Source organism: Myotis daubentonii, assembly GCF_963259705.1.
Source record: "Myotis daubentonii chromosome 1 unlocalized genomic scaffold, mMyoDau2.1 SUPER_1_unloc_1, whole genome shotgun sequence".
Taxonomy (NCBI): Eukaryota; Metazoa; Chordata; class Mammalia; order Chiroptera; family Vespertilionidae; genus Myotis; species Myotis daubentonii.
In genome coordinates this window covers 365640-392068 of record NW_026775446.1, presented here as the reverse complement: position 1 = coordinate 392068, position 26429 = coordinate 365640, and the positions used below count along the sequence as shown (strand labels likewise).

The window sequence follows — 26429 nt, the reverse complement described above, 5'->3', positions numbered from 1 at the left end:
ACATAAATTTGTGCACTCAGGTCGGTGGGGGCGGGGGGGCTTCCCTCAGCCCAGCCTATGCCCTCTTGCAGTCTGGGACCCCTCGGAGTATGTCCACCTGCTCGCTTAGGCCTGTTCCCTGGGGGATCGGGCCCAAGCTGGCAGTCAGACATCCCTCTAGCAGCCCAGCAGCCTTCGGGGGATGTCCACTTGCCAGCAGGGAGCAGACCTAAGCTGCAGCAGGACATCCTTAGTGCTGCTGAGGAGGCAGGAGAGGCTCCCACCACCACCGCTGTACCGGCAGCCATCAGCCTGGCTTGTGGCTGAGCAGAGCTGCCCTATGTGGGAGTGCACTAACCACCAGAGGGCAGCTCCTGCATTGAGCATCTGCCCCCTGGTGGTCAGTGTGTGTCATAGTGACCAGTCATTCCCAGCCTTTCTGCTATTAGGGTCAGTTTGCATATTACCCTTTTACTATATAGGATAGAGGCCTGGTGCATGGGTGGGGGCCAGCTGTTTGCCCTGAAGGGTGTTCCAGATTAGGGTGGGTGTCTTGCTGGGGTTCCTGGCCAGCCTAGGTGAGGGACTGATGGCTGTTTGCAGCTGGTCACACCCCCTTCAGGGTGGGGGTCCCCACTGGGTTGCCTGGCCAGTCTGGGTGAGGGGCTGAGGGCCGTTTACAGGCTGGCCAAGCCCCCGGGCAACAGAAGCTCCCAGCCTCTCATTTTTACTTTTTTTTTATTCTGGGATTTATTTACCTTTTATAATTGAAACTTTGTAGCTTTGAGTGGAGCTCAAAGCCGGCCAAGGCGGGGCAAGAAGCTTGGCTTCCTCCATTACCAGGGGCAACCCAAGCCTCCTGCTTGCTCCAGCTCCTTGGCTGCCCGCCACCATTTTGGTTGGGTTAATTTGCATATAGTCGCTCTGATGGGCTGGTGGGCGTGGCTTAAGGCATAGTGAAGGTACGGCCAGTGCTGATAACCCTCTCTGGGGGTTGTTATGGTTCATGATTTATGGCCTCTGTAAAATGGGAGTACTTAGGTAAACAGATCTTGCAAAACCAAATAATTAAGGAGGCGCAGTGACTAGACTACAGGCTCGCAGGAATGTGCATTAGGGATACTGATTAACGAGGTACAGAGTCAGGCTGCTGGTCTCATACATTCTTTCACAAATGTCTTATTTTCCTCATCACTACCTCGACAGAGTGACTTCTAAAGAGTTCCCACCATTTGGTGTGGGGATGACGCTCCAACCACTGAGTCCCACCAGCCATGGCTCCATGTGTAAATGATAGAAATTCTCCCACTTTTAGAGTCTGGGAAACAGGACTTCTGCACACAAACACAGGGAAGTTGAATGAAATGAGTGGTTTCAGGAGGCAGCCATGTGGTTGTGAGAGTGGCAGCAGGTTTGAGACGGAGGCTGCAGCCACAGCGTCCAGCCCAGGATCCCCTGCCTTCTCACAAGTAGAGGTTCGAGTTTTATAAAGGATCTGATTGAGGAATATAACAAGGAGAATCCTTCAGTCTCAAAATAAACGCATCAATCAAAGAAAAATCTTATTCCCAAACCCCAGAAAGTAGACATGGCCCATGGCGGGGAAAGGAGAGAGAGAGGAAGCCCCATCCATGCGCCTCTGGGGGAGCACCCCTGGGTCCTCATCAAAACCCCAGAAAGAAGAACTCTCAGTCCTGAAAGCTTCCCATAAGATATGGGATCAGGGCGACAGGTCTCAGGAAAGGAGGGAGGGAGGGGGCTCAGGACAGGACCCCTTGTGGCCAGCATCCTTGAGTCCTTTCCCATCTGGGGTTTCCCTAGATGACAAGGTCAGACATGCAGCCCAGGGTCCCAGCTGCACCTTATAAGCAGACTCCATGCAAATGGGGCTCTCCTCCTGCTCATAAAAGGGGGTCCTTGCCCGGCATGTTGGGGAGACACCCAGAGCCCAAGCGCCTGAGACAGGACCCCAGCGGCTCCACCATGGACTTGGTGCCAAGCTGCATTTTCCTCCTGATCATTTCTCAAGGTCATTCTCAGGAGTGGGGAGTACTGAGACCTGTGCCTGTGCCTGTTGGTGCTTCCATGTGATTCTCAGTCCACCTTGTGTCTCTGTGTTTGCAGGTGTCCAGTGTGAGATGCAGCTGATGGAGTCTGGGGGAGGTCTTGTGCAGCCTGGGGGGTCTCTGAGACTCTCCTGTGTGGCCTCGGGATTCACCTTCAGTAGCTACAACATGAACTGGGTCCGCCAGGCTCCAAGGAAGGGGCTGGAGTGGATCTCATTCATTAGTAATGGTGCTGTTAGCACATACTACGCCGACGCTGTGAAGGGCCGCTTCACCATCTCCAGAGACAACGCCAAGAACATGCTGTACCTACAAATGAGCAGCCTGAGAGCCGAGGACACGGCCCTGTATTACTGTGCAAGAGGCACAGTGAGGGGAAGTCACTGTGAGCCCAGACACTAACCTCCCTGCAGGAAGGTCTCTGACCACCAGGGGGCGCGCAGGGTCCCTGAACACAAGGACCATCCCAGCAGCAGGTGCAGTTGGAGTTCTGGGCTGTTCCTGTGTGGCTTCCTCTTCATGTCACAGTTTCCCTCAGGGAACCTCTGGATCCTGATTCTTCGCTGACGTCTGAGTCTCTGAGTGAGAAAGTCTGTTGTAAAGAGACAACTTTCTCCTGTGAACAAAAGGCAGAGAGTCTCTTTCATACACACTTGGGCCATAATGAGTTTTATCATCAAATCTTCTGACCCACGTCACCTGAATCTAACAAGAGGCTCCAATGACTCAACAGTGCAGCTCCCCTGAATGCCGGACCGTGGGCACCACATGTATGTGAACCCAAAGCTGCAGAGGAAGAACCCACCGGGTGACAGTCTTTGTCTTGTCCTCATGCTCACAGCACCCAGAGGAGTGGACACCATGCAGAATCAGAGACACAGCAGCTGGTACAGGTGTTCATGACACACACACACACCAAGGGGACGTGGGGTGGTTATTATGCTCCTGATTGAAACCGCTGAGAAGCACAGGAAAGGTCACTCAGCAAGTCAGACCTACTTGGATGGAGACTGGAAAGGAGCGGATGCAGGGCTTTTACTTTGTTGAGGTGGTGGGGTAGGGGGAGGAATTCTGCATCCAGGACCTTTGTGGTTTCAATCTCCCAATAACTTCCAAAGAGAAAAGTATGATTTCTTATCCAATTTCTGGGTTGTGGGGCAGATGGAGAAGAGGCAGCAATGAGCCATCAGTTGTTAGAAGTCCAACAAAAAATAAAATAAGTTGCATTTTGTTTAACAAATATAGAAATGGAACAAAAATTAAGAAAAAGGTTCTTAGGTCTGTACAAAAACCACAGGTAAAGAAAGTGAGAAGAATAAGCATAAGTAAGAAAATGATGGTGATGATGATGTTGACAATGATGATGGTGGTGGTGATATTGATGGTGATGATAAAATTGGAAAGGAATCTTGGTCCAATGTCTTGGTGGGAATCTGTCCTTTACCTCTGATCTGTCATTGGCTTTTCAAAGGCATGTGTCAACTTACAGTTGGTCCATGGGAGTCTCAATCCCCAATGGCATCTGAGGAGGAGGCACATGATTTGTTTGCTTATAAGAATCATTGTGTGTGGACAACCACCATGTCCATAGAAAATGAGAAGAATGGTTATAAGTAAGCAAAGTGGGGTAGTGATGATGATGGTGGTGATTACAATGAAGATGATGGACTGAGACAGGAGCCCTGGTCTAATGGAATGAAGACTCCTCATACAGACACACCATCACCTTGGCTCCTCCAGTGAGGAATGTCCACAATTCCCAGTGAGTGTTGAGAGATTTCATAAATGGGGCCCCAATGAGTTGTGCAACTTGGGTGATTCATGGTGAGACCATGTGAGTAATGACCCCAAAGTAGTCCAACTGGGAATACCTTGGACCTGGGAAGGTGTAACCTCTCGAACAGAGACATGGTGGGAATGTGCATGTAGGAAACAGGGGTTCCCTTCCCACCAGTTTGCACTGACAGGTTCCTTATTGATCTTGATCCCTGCCTGCATGATCCATAACGTTTCTACTTCAATCAAATCCTGCTCATCATTATTCAGGTATTTCCTACGATGACATGAGCTGTCTCTATCATGCCCTGCACTTCCTTCTGGGCCTTCACTGGAGGAGGCTTTAAACCCACATGTCCAGTAACTCTCTGTCCATGGGCATCGGGCACATTTCTGTCATGTGACTCAAATCAAGTCCAGCTTTCGCCCCTCATCCAATTCCATAGTCACATCCACATTATGGGTAGTTTCCCAGCTCCCATCTGGTTCCAGAACCTGCTCCAGTCCCTGAAGCTGCTGCAGCCAATCCACATGGAGAGTAGAGGCTCACAATTTTCTAGGGATTTCTTTGTAAAATCACCCCAAACGGGTGCCAATAAAGACAATACAGATGTATTGAAATTTAATAAATGTAAAACATTTGTCCCACCAAGAATTTCATCAAGGATATTCATTGACAAACTTATCATGAGATTATATTTTGGAATCATGTGCCTGATGGGAGAATGTGTGTATTACACATTAAGGATGTTGTATGTTATGGGGGAGAGCCCACCACCATCTGACCACAGTGACCACCCGGGGGAAGGGGGGAAGGTGGCTGGGAGGGAGGGATTCCTGTCAGGGTTGAAGTTCCCTTTCCTGTGAGAAATTCTGTGGTGGAATTCTCATCACTCGCCTCCCTCTGAACCCCCTACATCACTTACGACACTAGACTTAAAAAAACTGTTCAATCTCCTTCCATCATCACTTCAACATATGAATGATACTATACTGTGCACATATGCAATCACTGCTTTTATTTCCTGTCTTGTCTCCATGTAGAGCCATGACTATTTCTGATGTAACTATTTGGTGTCTCTGCAATAGGCCATGAGCTTGCATAAAGGAGGAGTGTGCGCAAGAAGCTCTCACCTGTCAGAATGGCTTCCATCAACAAATTAACAATGACAAATGCTGGTGAGGATGTGGAGAAAAGGGAGCCCTCATACTCTACTGCTGTGAATACCAACTGGTGCAGCCATGATGGAATGTAGTATGGAGTCTCCTCAAAAAATTAAAGATGGAACTGCCATTGACCCAATAATCCCACATGTAAGAATATATGCTAAGGGACCCCAAACACCAATCAGAAACAATGTATGCACCCCTATCTTCATAGCAGCACAATTTGCAATAGCTGAAATCAGGAAACAGCCCAAATGCCCATGAGGAGCTGAGTGAATGAAAAAGCTGTGGTACATTTATGCCACATAATACTATGCAGCAGTAAAAGAGAAGGATCTCTTCCCACTGGGACAGCGTAGGGGGACCTGGACAGTATCATGTAAGTGAAATAAGCCAGTCATAGAAAGACAAGTATCACATGATCTCACTCATTTCTGGAACCTAATTAACAAAATAAACTCTTGAAGAGAACGGATCCAGAGACCTGGAAGCATGGAGCAGACTGGGGAATCTCAGTGTGAAGTCGTGGTCGGGTGGGAGAGTGGGAAGAGGTCAACCCACAACCTCGTATGCATATGTGCATCATCCAGGGACACAGACAATAGGATGGTTAAGACCTGGGCACCCGAGGCCGAGCTAGAAGGTGTCGATGGGGGATGAAGGAGACATGTGTGATACCTTCAACAATAAAGTTATAATTTAAAGAAAAAGAATTAGGACTTGGATTCTCAGTCTCCCACTGAACATGGTCCCTGTGTCACCCATCTTCTCTCAGGTCAGGTCAAGACCTCAGCTATGAAATACTCTGCCTCATGAATATACAAAAGAGTGGAGGTAGACCAGGTTAAATATGGGTAAGTCTGTGCCCTGAGGGCATCACCCACAGCCACACCCTCCCCTACAGAAGTGCTCACAGCACAGCCCTCAGCATGGACTGGAGCTGGAGAACCCTCCTCCTGGTGGCCATGGTGACAGGTAAGGGGCTCCTGTCCTGAGTTAAGGAGGGCCCAGGGAGGGTCAAGGGGGATTCCACTCACTTCTGTTTCCTCCCCATAGGTGTCCACTCCCAGGTGCAGCTGATGCAGTCTGGGGCTGAGGTGAGGAAGCCTGGATCCTCCGTGAAGGTCTCCTGCAAGGCTTCTGGATACACCTTCACCGACTACTACATGCAGTGGGTGCGACAGGCCCCAGGACAGGGGCTTGAGTGGGTGGGGAGGGTTGACCCTGAAGATGGAAAAACAATCTATGCACAGAAGTTCCAAGGCAGAGTCTCCATAACCGGAGACACATCCACTAGCACAGCCTACATGGAGCTCAGCAGCCTGAGAGCCGAGGACACGGCCCTGTATTACTGTGCAAGACACACAGTGAGAGGAAGTCAGTGAGAGCCCAGACACTAACCTCTCTGAGGAGACAGCAGGGCTTGGCTGCAGGGAGCGTCCTTGACACCAGGGGGCGCTCAGGACAAGGACCATTCCAGGACCAGGAGCAAGTGGAGAGTTGAGCAAAGATACCATTTCCTGCTCTGTCTTAGATTAGTTTTGCGCCGAGGCTCAGCCACAGAGCTCCCAGAAAGCCCCGTCTTAGGTTTAGTTATAGGGATTGTATTTTTGAACAAAAAGGTGGCTCTGTCCTAAATCTGACAAAACTCAGTGACTGACAGGACCCTCACAGGAGGCTCTGATCACACATCCTACCTGGGCATTCCTGGGGGTGGGCACGCCCCAGGCCTATGACTTCTTTACTAAAAGGCCCATCTTTGCCTTAAGCACCCCGTCCATGGTTCCTGTGCATCTGGGTTAACACACCTTTGACATCAGCATGACCACCCTCAGGAGAGCACGCCTTGGCCATCTGTGTGTCCACTTTGGAGACTTACCTATGAGGCCCTTTGCCCATTTTCAATTGTGTTGTTGTCTTCGTTTTGTTAAGTTGTATGAGTTCCTATGCATTTTGGAGAATAACCCATTATCTGACATACCCCTGCTGTTGCACATGGTAAGAGTTCTGTCTTTTTTCTGGCTGCATAGCATTCCATGGGGTAGATGTACCGCAGTTTTTTTATTCAATCATCTGCTGACAGGCACTTAGGCTGTTTCCAAAGCTTAGCTTTTGTAAATTGTGCTGCTATGAACATAGGGTGGCATATATTCTTTCTAATGAGTGTTTTGGGTTTCTTAGGATGTATTCCTAGAAGTGGGATCACTGGGTCAAATGGGAGTTCCATTTTTAACTTTTAGATGGAACTCCATACTGTTTTCCATAATGGCTTCACCAATATACATTGCTAATGGACCAAATAAACTGATGGACAAAAATAGACCCAGAGACATAGAAGCATGAACAAACTATGGAATCTCAGAGGGAAGGCAGGGGAGGGTGGGTGGGAAGAGATCAACCAATGAATTTGGCTGCATATACGCCTAACCTGTGGACACAGACAATTGGGTGGTGAAGGCATGGGGAGGGAATGGGAGTGAGAGGGAAGAGGATAATGGGTAAAACGGGGGACCTATGCAATAGTTCAATGCCGGGAGCCGGTCCATCCTTGCTGTTTCAAGGGACCTGGCATATATGGCATACGGTTCTTAATATGTTTGCTCACCTTCTTGGCGCTGTGTTTTAACCAAGGTCACCTCTCCGAGAAAGGTTGAATCCCCAGGTAGGGATTTTCCCCTGAAGTTAGGGAGGGAATAAAACCCCTCAACTAAGTGCCAGGCGGGTAATTAATCCCTTTAACTACGAACAATCATGCTTAAACTACATAATCTTTTCTCCCTGGAATGGAGATAAGAAACGCCCTAACCTTTGTAATAGAGATTGATAGGATTAAATCAACTGGTATAAATACAGTTGTAACAAGACAGAAAGACTCAGAACTTAGAACAGAATCAAGAAGACAGAACCTACACGGAGCCTGGAGACAGAAGAACTTCGCTGGAGAGAGCATGCCGGAGGATCCTGGAGAGGGACTGGCCTCAGAGCCTAGAGACAGAGCCTAGCGGGAGAACATGGCAAGGGATCCTGGACTGAACCTGACTACAGAGATTGGCAGGAGAACCTGACTGGAACCTGGACACTGAACCTGACTGGAGTACCTGGACAGAACCTCTGGAGAGCCTAAGCAGAACCTCTCTGGAGATCCAGACCAGAACTTGGCTGGAGATCCAGGCTAGAGATCCTGGCTAGGCTGCTGATCAACTGAACGCTGTCTCCGTGTCATTCCTTCTTCGCCGACTCCGTCTACGCCTTTGGGAACCCCTGGACCTGCTGGGGTTGGACCCCGGCAGTTCAACAATAAAATTTAGGAGGGAGGGAGGGAGGGAGGAGAGAGAGAGAGAGAGAGAGAGAGAGAGAGAGAGAGAGAGAGAGAGAACCTCCTGTTCACTATCCTGGCATCAAGTCTCCACCTTGCTCTCTCCCACCTCCATGTCACTCCTCACCTGCCCTCCTTAACTTCAAATGCACAAACGCAGCTGCAAAAGGTTATTCTCTGAAGCATTTGAGGTCTTTCTCCCCAACAGTTGTCAACAGTTTGGCCCCAATAAAATCTTATAAAACATTCCCTTCATGTTTGGACAATTCCTACACCAATGTGTTGTTTATTCATTTACCACATAGGTTCATACACATTTCTTCCCCATGTGGAGAGGGTGGTGCACACAATTGTTAAAAACCTGCTACCTACTCAAACGACCCTTTCACAGGGATCGCCTAAGACCATCGGAAAACACATATATAATTACATATTGTTTTCATGATCAATCACTATGCTTTAATTATGTTCAATTTGTAACAATGAAATTGGGGGTCACCACAACATGAGGAACTGTATTAAAGGGTCGCGGAATTAGGAAGGTTGAATACCACTGCCATAGATAATCCCAGCAATATATTCACCAACCAGATGGTACTCAAGCTTCAGAATGGCCCCATGCAAATGTAGGATGTTTATGAGGCCCTTTTACAGTTGACTGCACTGTAACAACTTTTAGCTGTAACAGGAGAATTTGAATACTTTCCTGCTGGTAGCTTTTAGAGTGAATTGAGGTGAGCCAAAGGAGACATTAAAAATGGTTGGATAGTTTTAGGTAATCTTAAGGAACTGGCTGGGGGCCTGTTGAAAGTGCAACCTTATTTTGATCTTCAGATTTATTGCCAAAGGCAATGCCATTACCTTTGTTAAGGGCAAAACCAGTTGGTTTCAGGGACTGAGGGCCAGAAATCTGTTAGAAGCAATGCCTGAATATTGTTGCTAAGAAAATAGAATATTTATGAAGAATTACAAGAAGTCAATGGGTTTCTGGGTAATGTATAAATCACAGAAGAAAAATTTATTCTTTTCACACTAAATGTTGCCAGTGCATGGATATAATAAGGTCAATAGGCCATGAGGGTTTTGTTCTTCACAAGCTGCTTTCAATTGCCCATTTAATGGCCTACTACTGTATCGGAAACACTCTCTCTAAAGCCCTCTAGGAATGAGTAGAAAGGAACCCCCATCTATAGATCAAAGCTATTAAGGAGCTGCTTCCTTGTGACCTCGGTAAATTATCTCTCTAGGAAGGGGTCCTTGCTTTTCATGAATGTCCCCCAAGACTTCTTGAAGCCAATTTTTCTTTCCAGCACCGTGCCTTACCAGAAGCTCAAAGTGCACTTGAAAATGCATTTCTGTTAACTTCATGTCTGTTCTTGACATCACCTTTATCCTTATAAATAATGTGGATCCTTAAGGTGTTTTTTTTTAAAAAAAAAAAACAACAAACAACATTTTTGTATGAATATTAGTGGTACAAAAATAGATGCACTCACAAAAGCGTAAAGAAAATTCTAAGTAGCTATACATTCACCACTTCCAGATTACCACCAAGTACCACACAGTGGTTTTAATTTTTCCAAAATTACTTCTTTCCCCCATGAAGTAGCAAGTACCCTAATGCCATCTCTATCTGATCTATAATATTGTAGTAATTCCTGGTGATTTAAAGAGGCCCATTCTGATTCATAAGGCTTAGTTCCATTTGTTTTGCAACTTTATTCTCATATTTCATACAAAAGGCTCCTCCTCCTCATTCCCTCTCTGTGCTCCTTGCCCTGACCCCTTTGTACTGTTTACCTTTTTGGTTTTGGTAAAAGACCAAAAAGAAATAAGTAAAATTGTTCACCACAAGGGAGAAGGCTACCACTTACTATCTCCCCTCAGCAAGCTTGCAGTTGAGATTCTGCTGAGGAGCTCAGTGTTGAGAACTCCAGCCCACCTTCACCCTGAAGTGATATGCCCTGCATTTTTCAGCTGGTGGCCTATCTCTACCTTCCTTTGATGTACATGCCTCTTCAGTCCATGGTGTGGTATGTGTGTTGAGGGGACTATAAAACCTGTAGCTCCCAATCTCCTCCAAAGCCATGGTTACCATACATCTTGAGAACCAGAGTTCAAGCAGAAGGTGTTTCCTCTCTCTTTTTCTGGCAGTTTCATCACCTCCAGGATTCTAAAAATCTTCATCCCTTTTTAGTGTCACTACACCTGGTCTGTAAAGCAGAATTTGTGACTAAACACATATCTAATCTTGTGGTTCCCTGAGGTCTCCCTCCAGTGCTGTGCTAGAGCCAGTCCATCCCAGCTTAAAAAAAATGTATTGTTAAAATTTCATAAAATGTGTTAGCCAGTTGACTTCTCACTGGTAGCTGGAAATTGGCCATGGTGGTAGTGTTTACATGACGAAGATACTTCCAGGGGGTTGTTAAACATTTACCAGAGTATCATTGCCGCCTTTCCACCGAGGAGAAAGTTGTTGGGGATGGGGATAGTCTCTCATCATTATCACAGTTTCCCCTAAAAAGCCCTCAATTTTCCTTTCAATACAAATCTCTGTTAGTAGCTGGAGTGGAGATAATGACAGGGCCAGTTCAGCTGAAATAAGACCCTATTAATTAACTTTGTGGGAGGGGGCTAGCCTCAACAACTGGGGCTAATTAGATTATTTTCATGTCTGCCTACCATTTTATTGTATCAATACACAATGATTTTTGTAATCAATCTCTTTTTAGATATTTAAATAACTTCCAATTTTCACTGTATTAAACAATGGCATAAAGAACACACTTGTGCATAAATCTGTTTAAGTAAGCCCTCAATAAATGTTAATTATGATGATGATAATGCTGATAATGATGCTTTTTAAGTGGGGTTACCAGGCACAGCTCAGAGGAAGGGTGGTGCTAAACAGTCCTTCCCTTCCGCTTTCCCATAAACACCTTAATGCAGGAAATTGAAAGATGCCTCTCTGGGGAATTTGATGGCCTAAGAGAAAAGACCAAATGAATACTGACATTTGTTGGGTCTACCAATGAAATGTCCATGTCCTTCCAATGATAAAAGGCCCATCAGTCAATAATTGCCCCAACACACACACACACACACACACACACACACACACACACACACACCACTTTTCAGTTGCCTCACTCCTAACTACAAATAAAGACAATAAAAGAGAACCAAGATGGTGGCATAGGTAACTGCTGGTACTCATCACCTCCCACAACCACATCAAAATTACAACTAAACTACAGAACAACCATCTTTCAGAACCGTCTGAAATCTGACTGAATGGAAGTCCTACAACTGGAGAAGCAAAGAAAAAAAGCACATTGAGACTGGTAGGAGGGTGGAGGCTGGTCCAACACCCATGGTAGCATGTTTTTCTTTTTAAAAAAATATATTTTATTGATTTTTTGCAGAGAGGAAGGGAGAGGGATAGAGGTTAGAAACATTGATGAGAGAGAAATATCAATGAGCTGCCTCCTGCACACCTCCTACTAGGGATGTGCCCGCAACCCAGGTACATGCCCTTGGCTGGAATCAAACCTGGGACCTTTTAGTCCACAGGCTGACGCTCTATCCACTGAGCCAAAGTGGTTAGGGGGGTAGCATGTTTTCCAATGGGAAGGGATATCTTGGTTGTAGAGGCCTCCCGTGAGAAGCAAGGGGTCCCAGCTGGAACCCATAACTTTGGGCTGTAAAACCAGCAGGGATTATGGCTGAGTGACTTGGAGGCTGCTAGAGCCCCAGGCAGTTCCTCTCTGTATGTCACTGGGTCCCTCAAAGCTAACTGGATTGTCTGGAATCATGGCAGGAACTCAGGGGCGCTTTCTCCCAGATGGGGGTGCTCACATGTATCATTTTTCCTGTGCTGGGACCTCCCGCATCACAGAGCTGACTGGCAGCCATATCTGAGTTTCCATGAGAGTGGCCCACACTGTTCACTGAGCCCTGATGATCCCTGAGACCACACCCCATCCAATTTGCATCTCCACTCAAGCTGTTTGTGCAGATTTTTCATATGAATGGCCTCTCCAAGCTCAGGCTTCAGACTTTTCTGAAATCTCTCAAACAAGCAGCAGCTGGTGTCAGCATGCCCCAAAGCCAGCACTAGCGCTAGCCTGCCTTGCTTCACAGCTGGGCTTTGACTGGGAACTTCCAAGCCCAATGCAAATAGAAGCCTTCTGCAGATCTCTCCATAGCTCCTGCTGGGTGGCCCCAGGCAGTGGCTGACTTTGTACCTCCCATAAGGTCCCAAAACCAGTGCACCCAATGGACAGCTTCAGACCAGACCAGATTACAACTCTACACATCCACAAGTGACACACTCAAGGGGCAGACTCGGAGAGCACCAAAGCCCCACTGAAGCAAGTCCTGCTCCATAGGGCTGTCTCCTGCAAAGCAGCTCTTCCGCTATAATTGCAGTTGGTTCTCACAGCCAATTGTCCTGGAGGTCAATTCCTCCCAGTGACACCAACAGCAATCAAAGCTCAACTACAACAAGACTGTGCACACAGCCCCCACAGGGGCACACCTAGAATGCCCAGCTCAGGTGACTGGGGAGGCTGAGCCACTGGTCCCTACAGGATACCTGATACACAAGGCCACTCTACCAATTCCAGGAGACACAGCAGCTCTGCCTAATACATAGAAACAAACACAGAGAAGCAGCCACAATGTGAAGACAAAGAAACAGGCCACAAATTAAAGAAATGGAATCAAGCAAACTACTGGACACAGAGTTCAAAACAATGGTTATACGGTTGCTCAAGGATCTTAATGAGACCTTCACGGGACATAGTGAGACAATAACCTTAATGAGAATTTCAAAGACATGAGAAAGGACCAGTCAGAAATTAAGCATACTCTAACTGAAATAAATGATAATTTACAAGGATTCAACAGTAGAGTAGAGGATTCTGAGAATCAAATAAATGATTTGGAATATGATGAAGCAAAACAAACAAACAAAAACAAAGCAAAACAAAAAACACCCAGTCAGAAGAGCAAAAAGGAAAAAGAATCCAAAAATATGAAGACAGTGTAAGGAGCCTCTGGGACAACTTTTAGTGTAGCAACATTCACATTATGGGGGTGCCAGAAGGAGAAGAGATATAGCAAGATATTGAAAACCTATTGGAAGAAATAATGACAGAAAATTTCCCCTACCTGGTGAAAAAATAGACTTACAAGTCCAGGAAGTGCAAATAATCCCCCAAAAAGGGGAACCCAAGGAGGCCCTCACCAAGACACATCATAATTAACATGCCAAGGATGAAAGGCAAAGATAAAATCTTAAAAGCAGCAAGAGAAAAGCAATTAGGTACCTTCAAAGGAGTACCCATATGACTGTCAGCTGATTTCTCAACAGAAACTGCAGGCCAGAAGGGAGTGGCAAGAAATATTTAAGGTAATGAATAGCAAGGATACATAACCAAGATGACTCTACCCAGAAAAGCTATCATTTAGAATTGAAGGTCAGATAAAGAGCTTCACAGAGAAGAAAAAGCTAAAGGAGTTCATCACTGCCAAACCAGTATTACATGAAATATTGAAGGGTATTTGAAGAAGAAGAGAAGAAGAAGAAGAAGAAAGAAGAAGAAGAAGAAGAAGAAGAAAAAGATAAAAATATGAACAATAAAAAATGCAATAAATACATATCTAACAATAATTGAATCTAAAACATCAAAATAAATGAACAAGAAATTTAATGAACACAATAAATTGATGAATAAAACAGAATCAGAAGCATGAAAGCATGGAACAGGCTGACAAATCTCAGAGAGAAGGGTGGAAAGGACACGAGAAGAGATTAACCAAAGATCTTATATGCACACTAGAGGCCAAGTGCATGAAATTCTGCACTTGGGCGGGGGGGTCCCTCAGCCTGGCCTGCACCCTCTTGCAGTCTGGGTGCCCTCAGGGGATGTCCGGTTGATGACTTAGGCCGGCAGTCTGACATCCTTAGTGCTGCTGCAGAGGTGGGAGAAGCTCCTGCCACCAGCACTGCACTCACCAGTCATGAACCTGGCTTCTGGCTGAGCGGCGCTCCCCCTGTGGGAGCACACTGACCACCAGGGGGCAGCTCTTGTGTTGATCATCTGCCCCCTGGTGGTCAGTGCACATCATAGTGACCGGTCATTCCACCGTTTGGTCCATTAGCATATTAGCCTTTTATTATATAGGATATGCATTACCTATGGACACAGACAATAGGGTGGTGAAGGCCTGGGGAGGGGTGGGAACCTGGTGGAGGGGTCAATGGGGGGAAAAGGGGGGGCATCTGTAATACAACAATAAAGATTTTAAAAATAAATATAAAAAATAGAAGAGATAATAAAACATTGAAAATTTTTAACAAAAAAAAGACTAAAACAAACATTGTAAAAAGAAACAATAAATAGAAAAAATGCAGGGAACAGAAGAACCCTGAAAACAAACCCTATAATTAATATTCTTATAGAAGTGCACAGAGCATTGTATACATGAAACATCCACTGATGCTAGAAACAAACAAAAAAGGAACATTCCGAGAACACGAATGAGTTCTTAAAAATTCAAATTATTAGAGTAAAATTGTTTTTAATTCAGTAGTTAGAAGATATATTTAAATAAATCTCCCAGGATGCAAAACAAAAGGGTAAACAGGAGAGAAATTGAGATAAGATAGGAGAATTAGAGGACCGTTATCCATTAGGAGCTCCCAGAGAGAGAACAGGGGAAAAAAATAATGGAAGAAATAATCAAAGAAGAAATAAAATAAGTTTTTCCCCAACTGAAGAAAACGACTTACCAGATTGAAGTGCTGACTAAGTATCCAATACAATGACTGTACGACATATGCTGTGGCGTACCGTCATGAAACTTCAGAATACTGGGGATAAGGACTCAAAAAATCGACTGCACATGAACTTTTTCTTGTGAAGTCACTGGAATATGTGCCTCATCAAGACAGGGGAGTCATCAGAGAAAGACAGAGGATCCAGGAAAGAAAGTGAAACGTAAGAGACAGATGAAGAAAATTTCCAGAATGATGGGGAAAGGAAAGCCTAGGAATTTAACCATGCTGTAGTATAGATACATGTAGATGCAGGGTTCTGGAAGGATGCCTCCAGGAAAAAAATATGATATTATCAGATTACTTGAGGTATTCACCACATTGAGAAAGGTTCTGCAGTCCTTCTGGTAATGTTGCAGTAGCCACGAAAATAATGTTATGGTTGGGGGTCACCACAACATGAGGAACTGTATGAAAGGGTCGCGGCATGAGGAAGGTTGAGAACCACTGCTCTAAAGTGTTCCCACCCTTTGGTGTGGGGATGACGCTCCAACCACTGAGCCCCACCAGCCTGGGTCCATGCATAAATGATGGATATTCTCCGACGTTGACAGGCTGGGAAACAGGGCTTTTGCACACGAACAGCAGGAAAATAGAGGAAAATCTGTGGTGTAGGGAGGCAGCTGTGTGCTTGTGAGAGTGGCAGCAGGTTTGAGACGGACCCTGCAGGCACAGCATCCAGCCCAGCCTCAGCTGCCTCCTCACATGTAGAGGTTCGAGTTTTGCAGAGGATCTGATTGAGGAAAATAACAGAGAATCTTTCAGTCTCAAAATAAAAGCATCATCCAATGCAAAATCCTATTCCCAAACCCCAGAAAGGCCACAAGGCCCACGGCGGGTGAAGGAGAGTGAGAGGAAGCCCCATCCATGCACCTCTGAGGCAGCACCCCTGGGTCCTCAACAAAACCCCAGGAAGGAGGACTCTCAATCCTGGAACCTTCCCCCAAAGGAATGGGGTCAGGGTGACAGGTCTCAGGAAAGGAAGGAGGGAGCGGGTCAGGACGGGACCCCTTGTGGCCAGCATCCTTGAGTCCTTTCCCATCTGGGGTCGCCACTAGAATGACAAAGTCAGGCATGCAGCCCAGGGTCCCAGCTGCACCTTATATGCAGACTCCATGCAAATGGGGCTCTCCTCCTGCTCATAAAAGGGGGCCCTTGCCCGGCATGTTGGGGAGACACCCAGAACACAAGCGCCTGAGACAGGACCCCAGCGGCTCCACCATGGACTTGGTGCCAAGCTGCGTTTTCCTCCTGATCATTTCTCAAGGTCGTTCTCAGGAGTGGGGAGCACTGAGACCTGTGCCTGTGCCTGTTGGTGCTTCCATGTGATTCTCAGTCCACCTTGTGTCTCTGTTTTTGCAGGTGTCCAGTGTGAGGAACAGCTGGTGGAGTCTGGGGGAGGCCTGGTGAAGCCTGGAGGGTCTTTGAGACTCTCCTGTGCAGCCTCTGGATTCACCTTCAGTAGCTATGGGATGCACTGGGTCCACCAGGCTCCCGGGAAGGGGCTGGAGTGGGTTTCTGCTATTAGTAGTAGTGGTGGTAGCACATACTATGCCGACTCCGTGAAGGGCCGCTTCACCACCTCCAGAGACAACGCCAAGAACTCGCTGTATCTGCAAATGAACAGCCTGAGAGCCGAGGACACGGCCGTGTATTACTGTGCTAGAGACACAGTGAGGGGAAGTCAATGTGAGCCCAGACACAAACCTCCCTGAGGAGACAGCAGGGCTGGGCTGCAGGGAGCGTCCAGGACACCAGGGGGCGCTCAGGACCAGCAAACCCAGGTCCCAGCCAGAGGCTGTCCCTGGAGGGTTGTGCAGGCTTCCTATTGGGGTCAATGCTTTCTTCCCTCCTGGTGTCCCTGGGGCAGTTCCTCTTCCTTCTTTGTGTCTTTAATTAGATTCTCTGCAGGAAAAAAGCAGGAAGTGACTGTGTGTCAGATCTGGTTGACTTCTCATCTGTGCCCCTCCTGTCACCAAGTCCCTGATGGTTGCTCTCTGGTTTGACAAGGCAAACATTGTAGGGATTCTGGTCCCCTCACTGAGACCTATGTCCACCACCCTCGACACAGTGCTAGGAGAGGAATATGGAGTCCAGGACCCAAACCTCACCTGAGGGTGATCAGCCCCTCGCTCTGCCCCAGGAGGAGCCCTTTGGGGACAGTTAGCTGCTTGCCTCTCACTGACATGGCTGCACATTGAGGTGTGGAGTTGGACCCTGTGGCACTGCCCCTCTGAGATTTCTAAGTGCCTACCTCTCCCTGTTCCCCAGAGGGAGGCCGGAAACCCTGCTGGGTGCTGCTCCCCGTGGGTCTCAGAACCTGGTCCCAGGGGACATGTCCCAACACCAGACCGGCTTCCCCTGGGGAACCACCTGCATCCTGAGAACCTGCTGAAGGGAGACATGGTCCCACCCACCTCTGCTGTGCCTGCAGCTCCGCAGACACAGGCTTCCAACTGATGTAAAGATTTCCTGTGCCAACCACTGGAGCACAGACAAACCAGGCAAAGTCCCTAGAACAGTGGTCGGCAAACTGCAGCTCGCGAGCCACATGTGGCTATTTGGCCCCTCAACACATCTGGTCATGACAGAGGTCCTTCTATGTCCCAAGGCATGAGACTGGATCCACAACAGAGTCTAGTTCAGGGGTGGGCAACCTTTTTGTGAGTGTGTGCCCAAACCTGCAAAATCTCTAACTTAAAATTCTTCTGGGGGCCAACCCTAATTTTTTGAAAACATGTTATACCTACTTGATATCTCTTTAGGTGTCGTATGTGAAGAACCTTGAAGAAATAATAAAATTCATTTGAGCGACAAAAACACAGTATATGATGAAAAATACATTTATTTTTAATGTATACATGTTATGTAAAATTATATATTTATCTAAGATGCACCTACACTGAATTTATCTGAAAAATAAAGAAGTCGATATTAAGAAAAAAATATAAATGGAAGATTATAAGAGAGGGTTTCACGTGCCAGCAAAAGTTACTGGTATGCCATGTTTGGCACACATGCCAGGGGTTGCCCACCCCTGGTCTAGAAAATAAACACCACATAGGAGGTCATGCAGTAGTGAAACGTCCAGCACCAAACTGCCCTGAAGGAATAGGACCCAGGAGCTCTGTCTGTGTCTCTCTAGTTCATGCTTCTGGTGCCCAGGGACCCGCACAGACGCTCTTCTCTCCCCAACACTTGGTCCACTGGCTCTAGGCTCACTCTCTGGTCTTAGTTTTTCCTCTGATCACTTTGTAAGGGAAACAGTGCCACATGGGACTTCTGGTCTCCTGAACATGAACCTCCTGAAACAAATGAGGACTTTAAGTGCTGAAGGAAAATTGAGTAGCCATCAAGGGTGAATTCTAAACTAACTGAAAATATACTTCAAAACTGAATGCAGCCATGCTAGTGTGGCACAGTGGTTGAGCATCGACCAATGATTCTATTCCTGGTCAGGGCACATACCTGGGTGTGGGCTTGACTCCCAGTAGCAACCAAACATGAGGCAGCCAATCAATGATTCTCTTTCATCATTGATGTTTCTCTCTGTCTCTCCCTCTCCCTTCCTCTCTGAAATCTATAAAATATATATAAAAACAAATGAATAACGATGAAGTGGATTTGATTCTCATCTCTGCAGATATGGGAGGCAAATGATAAATATGTTCCCTGCCATCAATGTTTCCCTCTTTCTAACCAACTTTCTCTGTTCAATATTTCTACCTCACCTCTCTCTCTCTCTTTCTCTCTCTCCCATCCATTTTTCTAAAAATCAATGAAAATATCCTCAAGTAAGGAAAAGAAAATAATCTCGATATCTATACTTTTATCTATATCTAAAAATACATCTATAGTTAAACTATACATATATCTGAAACAATATCTAAATCAATATCTATATCTACATCTAAATAAATATGTATATTTCTATCTATCTATAGGCATGGGATCAGAGGCACATTGATTTTATCCCTAAAGAGTCACTGATTGTGCCCACATCCTACTTCCTGACCCCCTCCTGCAGCATAGCCCCTGGTGTGGAAGGAGAGGTCCCTGGACACGGTGACCAGGACCCCAAGGAGGGCCTGGTTCTCTGGGGCACAATCAGCACCTCCTTCCAGGAGAAGCCCCAGAGACCAGGACCTCCCTCACCTCTTGCTCTTTGTATGTGCAGACACCTCCCATATGCAAATGCCCACACGGCCACCAGACACACACACAGTTGGCGTCCACTCAAATGCAGGGCCTCCTCATCATGGAGAACACTTTCTTTTTTTTTTTTTTTAAATCTTTATTGTTCAGATTATTACATTTGTTCCTCTTTTTTTCCCCCCCATAATTCCCCTCCTCCCAGCTCCTGCCCCACCCTCCGCCCTCACTCCCCACCCACTGTCCTCATTCATAGGTGCACGATTTTTGTCCAGTCTCTTTCCGCATCTCCCACACCCCTTTCCCCCCCAAGAATAGTCAGTCCATTCCCTTTCTATGTCCCTGATTCTATTATGATCACCAGATTATTTGTTCACTTGATTCTTAGATTCACTTGTTGATAGATGCATATTTGTTGTTCATAATTTGTATCTTTACCTTTTTTTTTCTTCTTCCTCTTCTTAAAGGATACCTTTCAGCTTTTCATATAATCCTGGTTTGGTGGTGATGAACTCCTTTAGCTTTTCCTTATCTGTGAAGCTCTTTATCTGACCTTCAATTCTGAATGATAGCTTTGCTGGATAAAGTAATCTTGGTTGTAGGTTCTTGGTATTCATCATTTTGAATATTTCTTGCCATTCCCTTCTGGCCTGCAAAGTTTCTGTTGAGAAATCAGCTGACAGTCGTATGGGTATTCCCTTGTAGGTAACTGGGTTTCTTTCTCTTGCTGCTTTTAAGATTCTCTCTTTGTCTTTTGCTCTTGGCATTTTAATTATGATGTGTGTTGGTGTGGTCCTCTTTGGATTCCTTTTGTTTGGGGTTCTCTGCACTTCCTGGACCTGTAAGTCTATTTCTTTCACCAGGTGGGGGAAGTTTTCTGTCATTATTTCTTTAAATAGGTTTTCAATATCTTGCTCTCTCTCATCTTCTGGCACCCCTATAATTCTGATGTTGGTACGCTTGAAGCTGTCCCAGAGGCTCCTTACACTATCTTCATATTTTCGGATTCTTTTTTCATTTTGCTTTTCCAGTTGGGTGTTTTTTGCTTCTTCGCATTTCGAATCTTTGACTTGATTCTTGTGCTCCTCTGGTCTGCTGTTGGGTGTCTGTATAATATTCTTTATTTCAGTCAGTGTATGCTTAATTTCTAGTTGGTTCTTTATCACAACATCGAGGGTCTCGTTAGATTTCTTGAGGATCTTACTACATTTATCGGCGGTCTCACCAGTCTTTTCAAGGGCCTTACTAAGTTTATCGGCAGCTTCTAGACAGTTCTTAAGAGACCTTAAAAGTGTGGTTCTGAACTCAATATCCTCCATTGACAGTTTTGTCCTGTTTCTTTGTCTCCGCATTTTTTATACTTTCTTGGTACACCCCCTAGTGGTCTTTGTGTGCAGTCTTGTTGCCTTTAAGCCTTGATTGATGTCGGCAATACCGGGGGTGAGTTGACCTCCAGGCTAACTGGCTATGAGAGTCCGCTGTGTTTGCAGTGGGAGCGCTTCTGTGCTGGATCTCTAGGGCGGTGCTAATCTAGCGTTTGCCTGAGGCTATCCAGCAAATGGTTCTGTGCAGGGCTTGGGCGGGGCGGGTCCCCGGTGATCTACAGGGCGGGCAGGAGCGAGCAGTTATGGCTGCCCTCAGTTCCTTCCCCAGGGGCTCTGCCTCTCAGAGTCCCAGCAATGGCTGCAAACCTCGGAGAGAAAGCTGCCTTCGAGTTCCGACCAAAGCCAGACAGTCCCGCTTCTCCCGTTTGAGTCTTGGTCCCCAGAGACTCGCCCAGATCTGGAGCTCAGAGTCTGAAACTCCCTCCCGATTGAAAACAACAACCGCGCCCTCCGCCGCCAGCCCGCTCCAAGCGCGCACTCCGCACCTGAGTATTTCACTTCAGCACTGCGCCTCCTCTGAGTCTGAGTATGATATTCTCTTTCCTCCTAGTTGTAGAATTTCCACTCAGCCAGCCTTGCTGTGGTTCTGGATGATGTCCGTTCTGTCCTTTAGTTATATCTCTGAAGTGGTTGTTCGAGGGCAGCAATCTCCGGCGTTAACCTATGCCGCCATCTTGGTTTTTCCGTGATAAATTTCTTATCTCTATTTCCAAGAACACTTTCTGGGGGACGAGGACCTCACCTGAAAGACCTGACTCCCATGTGGATCTTCCTCTTCCTGCTGTCAGCTCCCAGATGTGAGTGACTCAGGGCTTAGACGTGAGGAGATGGGGACCCTGCATCTGAGCCCAGGACTCACTGTGTTCTCTCTGTCCCAGGTGTCCTGTCCCAGGTGCAGCTACAGGAGTCAGGCCCAGGACTGGTGAAGCCCTCACAGGCCCTCTCCCTCACCTGCTCTGTCTCTGGTTACTCCATCACCAGTGGTTTCGACTGGAGCTGGATCCGCCAGCCACCGGGAAAAGGGCTGGAGTGGATGGGGTACATACGCTATGATGGTAGCACTTACTACAGCCCCTCCCTCAAGAGCCGTACCTCCATCTCCAGAGACACATCCAAGAACCAGTTCTCCCTGCAGCTGAGCTCCGTGACCACCGAGGACTCGGCTGTGTATTACTGTGCAAGACACACAGTGAGGGGAAGTCAGTGTGAGCCCAGACACTAACCTCCCTGCAGGAAGGTCTCTGACCACCAGGGGGCGCGCAGGGTCCCTGAACACAAGGACCATCCCAGCAGCAGGTGCAGTTGGAGGTCTGGGCTGGTACCTGTGTGCTTTCCTCTTCAAGTCACAGTTTCCCTCAGGGAACCTCTGGATCCTGATTCTTCGCTGACGTCTGAGTCTCTGAGTGAGAAAGTCTGTTGTAAAGAGAGAGAACTTTCTCCTGTGGACAAAAGGCAGAGAGTTTCTTTCATACACACTTGGGCCATAATGAGTTTTATCCTCAAATCTTCTGACCCACGTCACCTGAATCTAACAAGAGGCTCTAATGACTCAACAGTGCAGCTCCCCTGAATGCTGGACCGTGGGCCCCACATGTGTGTGACCCCAAAGCTGTAGAAGAAGGACCCACAGGGTGACAGTCCTGGTCTTGTCCTCATGCTCACAGCACCCAGAGGAGTGGACACCATGCAGAAGCAGAGGCACAGCAGCTGGTACAGATGTTCATGACACACACACACCAAGGGGACGTGGGGTGGTTATTATGGTTATTATTCTCACCTGATTGAAACCAGTGAAAAGCACAGGAAAGATCACTCAGCAAGTCAGACCTGCTTGGATGGAAACTGGAAAGGAGAGGGCGCAGGGCTTTTATTTTGGCGAGGTGCTGGATGAGGGGGAAGAATTCTGCCTCCAGGAACTTGTGTGGTTTCAATCTCCCAATTATTTCTACAAAGAAAACTATGGTCTAGTCCCTTGCGCCTGGGCACTCCTTTCCCTGTGGCCCCTACAGTCCCAGGCCCAGGTGAGCTGTCCAGTGAACCACCCCCTCCTCAAGGACCTGTCACCAGTTGGGCAGCAGCCACCGGCTCGCCCCTTCTGTGCCCTCTTGGTCCTCAGTGTGTCATGGGCCAAAGCAGGACCAAGCCCTTTAAGAGACCTCAGTTCTCCCTCCAGGTGACTGTGAGGCCCATTTGGCAGCAGCACAGAAAGGGACTGAGCAAGAGGAGGCAGAGCTGCTGGGAAAGCTCAAGCCCCCAGCGCCCAGGTCCTGAGTGCGTATGCCCAAGGCTGGCCCAGCTGGTGTAGCAGCAGTTGGTGCTACTGGACCCCTGCGCCCTCCGCCTCGGGCCGCTGCTGCTGGACACCCGCCTGGCGGTGAGGGAGAGGAGGCAGAGCCACAAGGATCGCAGTGCTTTGGAGGCTTTGAGGTTTGCGAGGACATGGTGACTGCGGATCCCATGACCCAGGTTGCACTGCTCCCAGAGGGCAGCGCTGGTGGGTTCAGACGCGGGGCCTCCATGGAGGAGAAAGAGCAGAACAGAAACCCTGTGAGAACGTGGCTGCGAGGCCGCACGCCCTGCGGAAGGTGTGTGAGCGCAATGATGGGGCAGCGTCTGTGCTCAGCACAGAGGGCGTTTGGAGATGGTGGGACCGTGTTTGGGTGGGTTTCCCCCAGGGGACCTGGCTGCTGCAGGAGCATGTTGTCTGCGGGCGGTCCCTGGGGTCCCCAGAGCTACTGGAAGCGCTGGGGGCGCAGCATGGCGCGGGCTGGAGGCCGCACGCAGTTTCCTGGGGGCCCCAGGAGCTTGTCATGTGGGAGACACTGGGGGCGGCGCAGTGTGGAACCCAAAGGACATGGTTCCGTCCAAAAGCCGAGCAGGAATCATAAGCGCCTCCCCAAGTCTCATCTGAAGTTTTGGAAATGGACGCGGGAGCAGTGGTCACTCAGACGCAGGATGCGGAGATGGAGATGGAAACCGCCCTGGAGGCCGAGGAAAGGCTGGAGAAGGCGAAGGGCGGGGTCTGACCTCAGCGATGAGATGGAGGAGGCCCCTCCTGAGAGAAGGGTCAGGAGGAAAACGTGCATCTGGGACTGACTTCCGCCCACTCCCCAGGAGCCCAGAGGCCCAGCGCTGCTGAGGGCGCAGCAGACCCGCTGCAGGTCCTCTCCCTGAACCACACCTGGGACTTCGGGCCTTGGTCAAGGGAGAGAGAGACAGAGAGAGAGAGAGAGAGAGAGAGAGAGAGAGAGAGAGAGAGAGAGAGGATCGACCATATATCCAGGCCTGGACTTGATCTCCGGCTGGGAAGTGGGATCACGGTGTCAAATAGGAGTTCCATTTTTAATTTTTAGGTGGAAATTCTATACTGTTTTCCATAATGGCTGCACCAGTTTGCCTTGCTAATGGACCAAATAAACTGATGAACAAAAATAGACCAGAGACACAGAAGCATGAACAGACCATGGAACCTCAGAGGGAAGGCAGGGGAGGGTGGGTGGGAAGAGATCAACCAATGAACTTGTCTGCATATACGCCTGATCTGTGGACACAATGAGTGGTGAGGGCCTAAGAAAGGAATGGGAGCCAGCGGGGAGAGGATAATGGGGAGAAAGGGGGGAACTATGTAATACTTTCAACAATAAAGATTAGGAGAGAGAGAGAGAGAGAGAGAGAGAGAGAGAGAGAGAGAGAGAGAAAATCTGTTCACTATCCTGGCATCCAGTACCCGCCTTGCTCTCTCCCACCTCCATGTCATCCCTCACCTTCTCTCCTTAACTTCGAATACACAAACCCAGCTGCAAACAGTTATTCTCCAGAGCATTTGAGGTCTTGTTCCCAACAGTTGTCAACATTTTGCCTGGAATAAAATCTTATAAAACATTCTCTCCATGTTAGGACATTTCTTACATCAACATGTGTCTTTACTTCATTTACCACAGATGTTCATTCATGTTTCTTCCCCGTGTGGAGACAGAGGTCCACACAATAATTAAAAACCTGCTGCCTCCACATGATGGTGGTGGTGACACTAAAGAGTTCACACCTTTGGTGTGGGATGATGCTCCAACCACTGAGACTCACCAGCCAGGGTTCCATTTGTAAATAATGGAAATTTTCACCCTTTGAGAGGCTGGGAAATATGGCTTTTGCACAGGAACAGCAGGGAAGTTAAGGGAAATGTGTGCTTTCAGGAAGCAGCTGTGTGCCTGTGAGTGTGGCGGCAGGTTTGAGACAGAGGCTGTGGCCACAGCGTCCAGCCCAGCTTCTCCTGCCTCCTCACATGTAGAGGTTCCAGTTTTGTGGAGGATCTGATTGAGGAAAATAACAGGTAGAAACTTTCATCTTCAAAATAGAAGCATCATCCAATGCACATTCTTATTCCCAAACCCTAGAAAGGCAACATGGCCCACGGCCGGTGAAGGAGAGCGAGAGGAAGCCCCATCCACCTGCCCTTTGTGCAGCACCCCTGGGTCCTCATCAAAACCCCAAGGAAGGAGGACTCTCAATCCTGGAAGCTGCCCCCAAAGGAATTGGGTCAGAGTGGCAGGTCTCGGGAAAGGAGGGAGCGAGGGGAGTCAGGACAGGACCCCTTGTGGCCAGCATCCTTGAGTCCTTTCCCATCTGGGGTCGCCCCTAGGATGACTAGGTCAGGCATGCAGCCCAGGGTCTCAGCTGCACCCTTATATGCAGACTCCATGCAAATGGGGCTCTCCTCCTGCTCATAACAGGGGGGCCTTGCAGGGCATGTTGGGGAGACACCTAGAACCCAAGCGCCTGAGACAGGACCCCAGCGGCTCCACAATGGAGTTGGTGCCAAGCTGCCTTTTCCTTCTGATCATTTCTCAAGGTCGTTCTCAGGAGTGGGGGGCGCTGAGACCTGTGCCTGTGCCTGTTGGTGCTTCCATGTGATTCTCAGTCCACCTTGTGTCTCTGTGTTTGCAGGTGTCCAGTGTGAGGTGCAGCTGGTGGAGTCTGGGGGAGGCCTGGTGCAGCCTGGGGGGTCTCTGAGACTCTCCTGTGCAGCCTCCGGATTCACCTTCAGCAGCTACTGGATGAGCTGGGTCCGCCAGGCTCCAGAGAAGGGGCTGGAGTGGTTCTCATACATTAATGGTGGTGGTAGTAGCATATACTACGCCAACTGCATGAAGGGCCGCTTCACCATCTCCAGAGACAATGCCAAGAACTCACAGTATCTGCAAATGAGCAGCCTGAGAGCCGAGGACACGGCCTTGTATTACTGTGCAAGAGACACAGTGAGGGGAAGTCAGTGTGAGCCCAGACACTAACCTCCCTGAGGAGACAGCAGGGCTGGGCTTCAGGGGGCGCTCAGGACACCAGGGGGCGCTCAGGACCAGCAAACCCAGGGTCCCAGCTCAGAGGCTGTCCCTGGAGGGGCTGTGCAGGCTTCCTATTGGGGTCAATGCTTTCTTCCCTCCTAGTGTCCCTGGGGCAGGTCCTCTTCCTTCTTTGTGTCTTTAATTAGATTCTCTGCAGGAAAACAGCAGGAAGTGGCTGTGTGTCAGATCTGGTCGACTTCTCATCTGGGACCTTCCTGTCACCATGTCCCTGATGGTTGCTCTGCGGGTTGACAAGGAAAACATTGGAGGGATTCCTGTTTCCGCACTGAGAGCGACGTCCCCCACCCTCGACGCAGTGCTGAGAGGGGACACGGAATCCAGGCCCCAAACCTCACCTGAGGGTGATCAGCCCCTCGCTCTGCCCCAGGAGGAGCCTTTGGGGGC

At 48.2% G+C, this 26429-nt stretch overlaps 1 gene segment (V, D, J or C); it reads left to right on the top strand.

Moving 5' to 3' along the window:
* Window positions 1-1905: 1905 nt before the first annotated feature.
* LOC132225697 (immunoglobulin heavy variable 3-48-like) lies at window positions 1906-25946 on the top strand (the record flags this gene model as incomplete). The annotated part of the segment is given in 2 exon segments: window positions 1906-2008; window positions 25630-25946. Coding segments are annotated over 2 exon segments (420 nt in total), but the record flags the coding sequence as incomplete, so codon positions are not given.
* Between the last annotated feature and the right edge of the window lie 483 nt (window positions 25947-26429).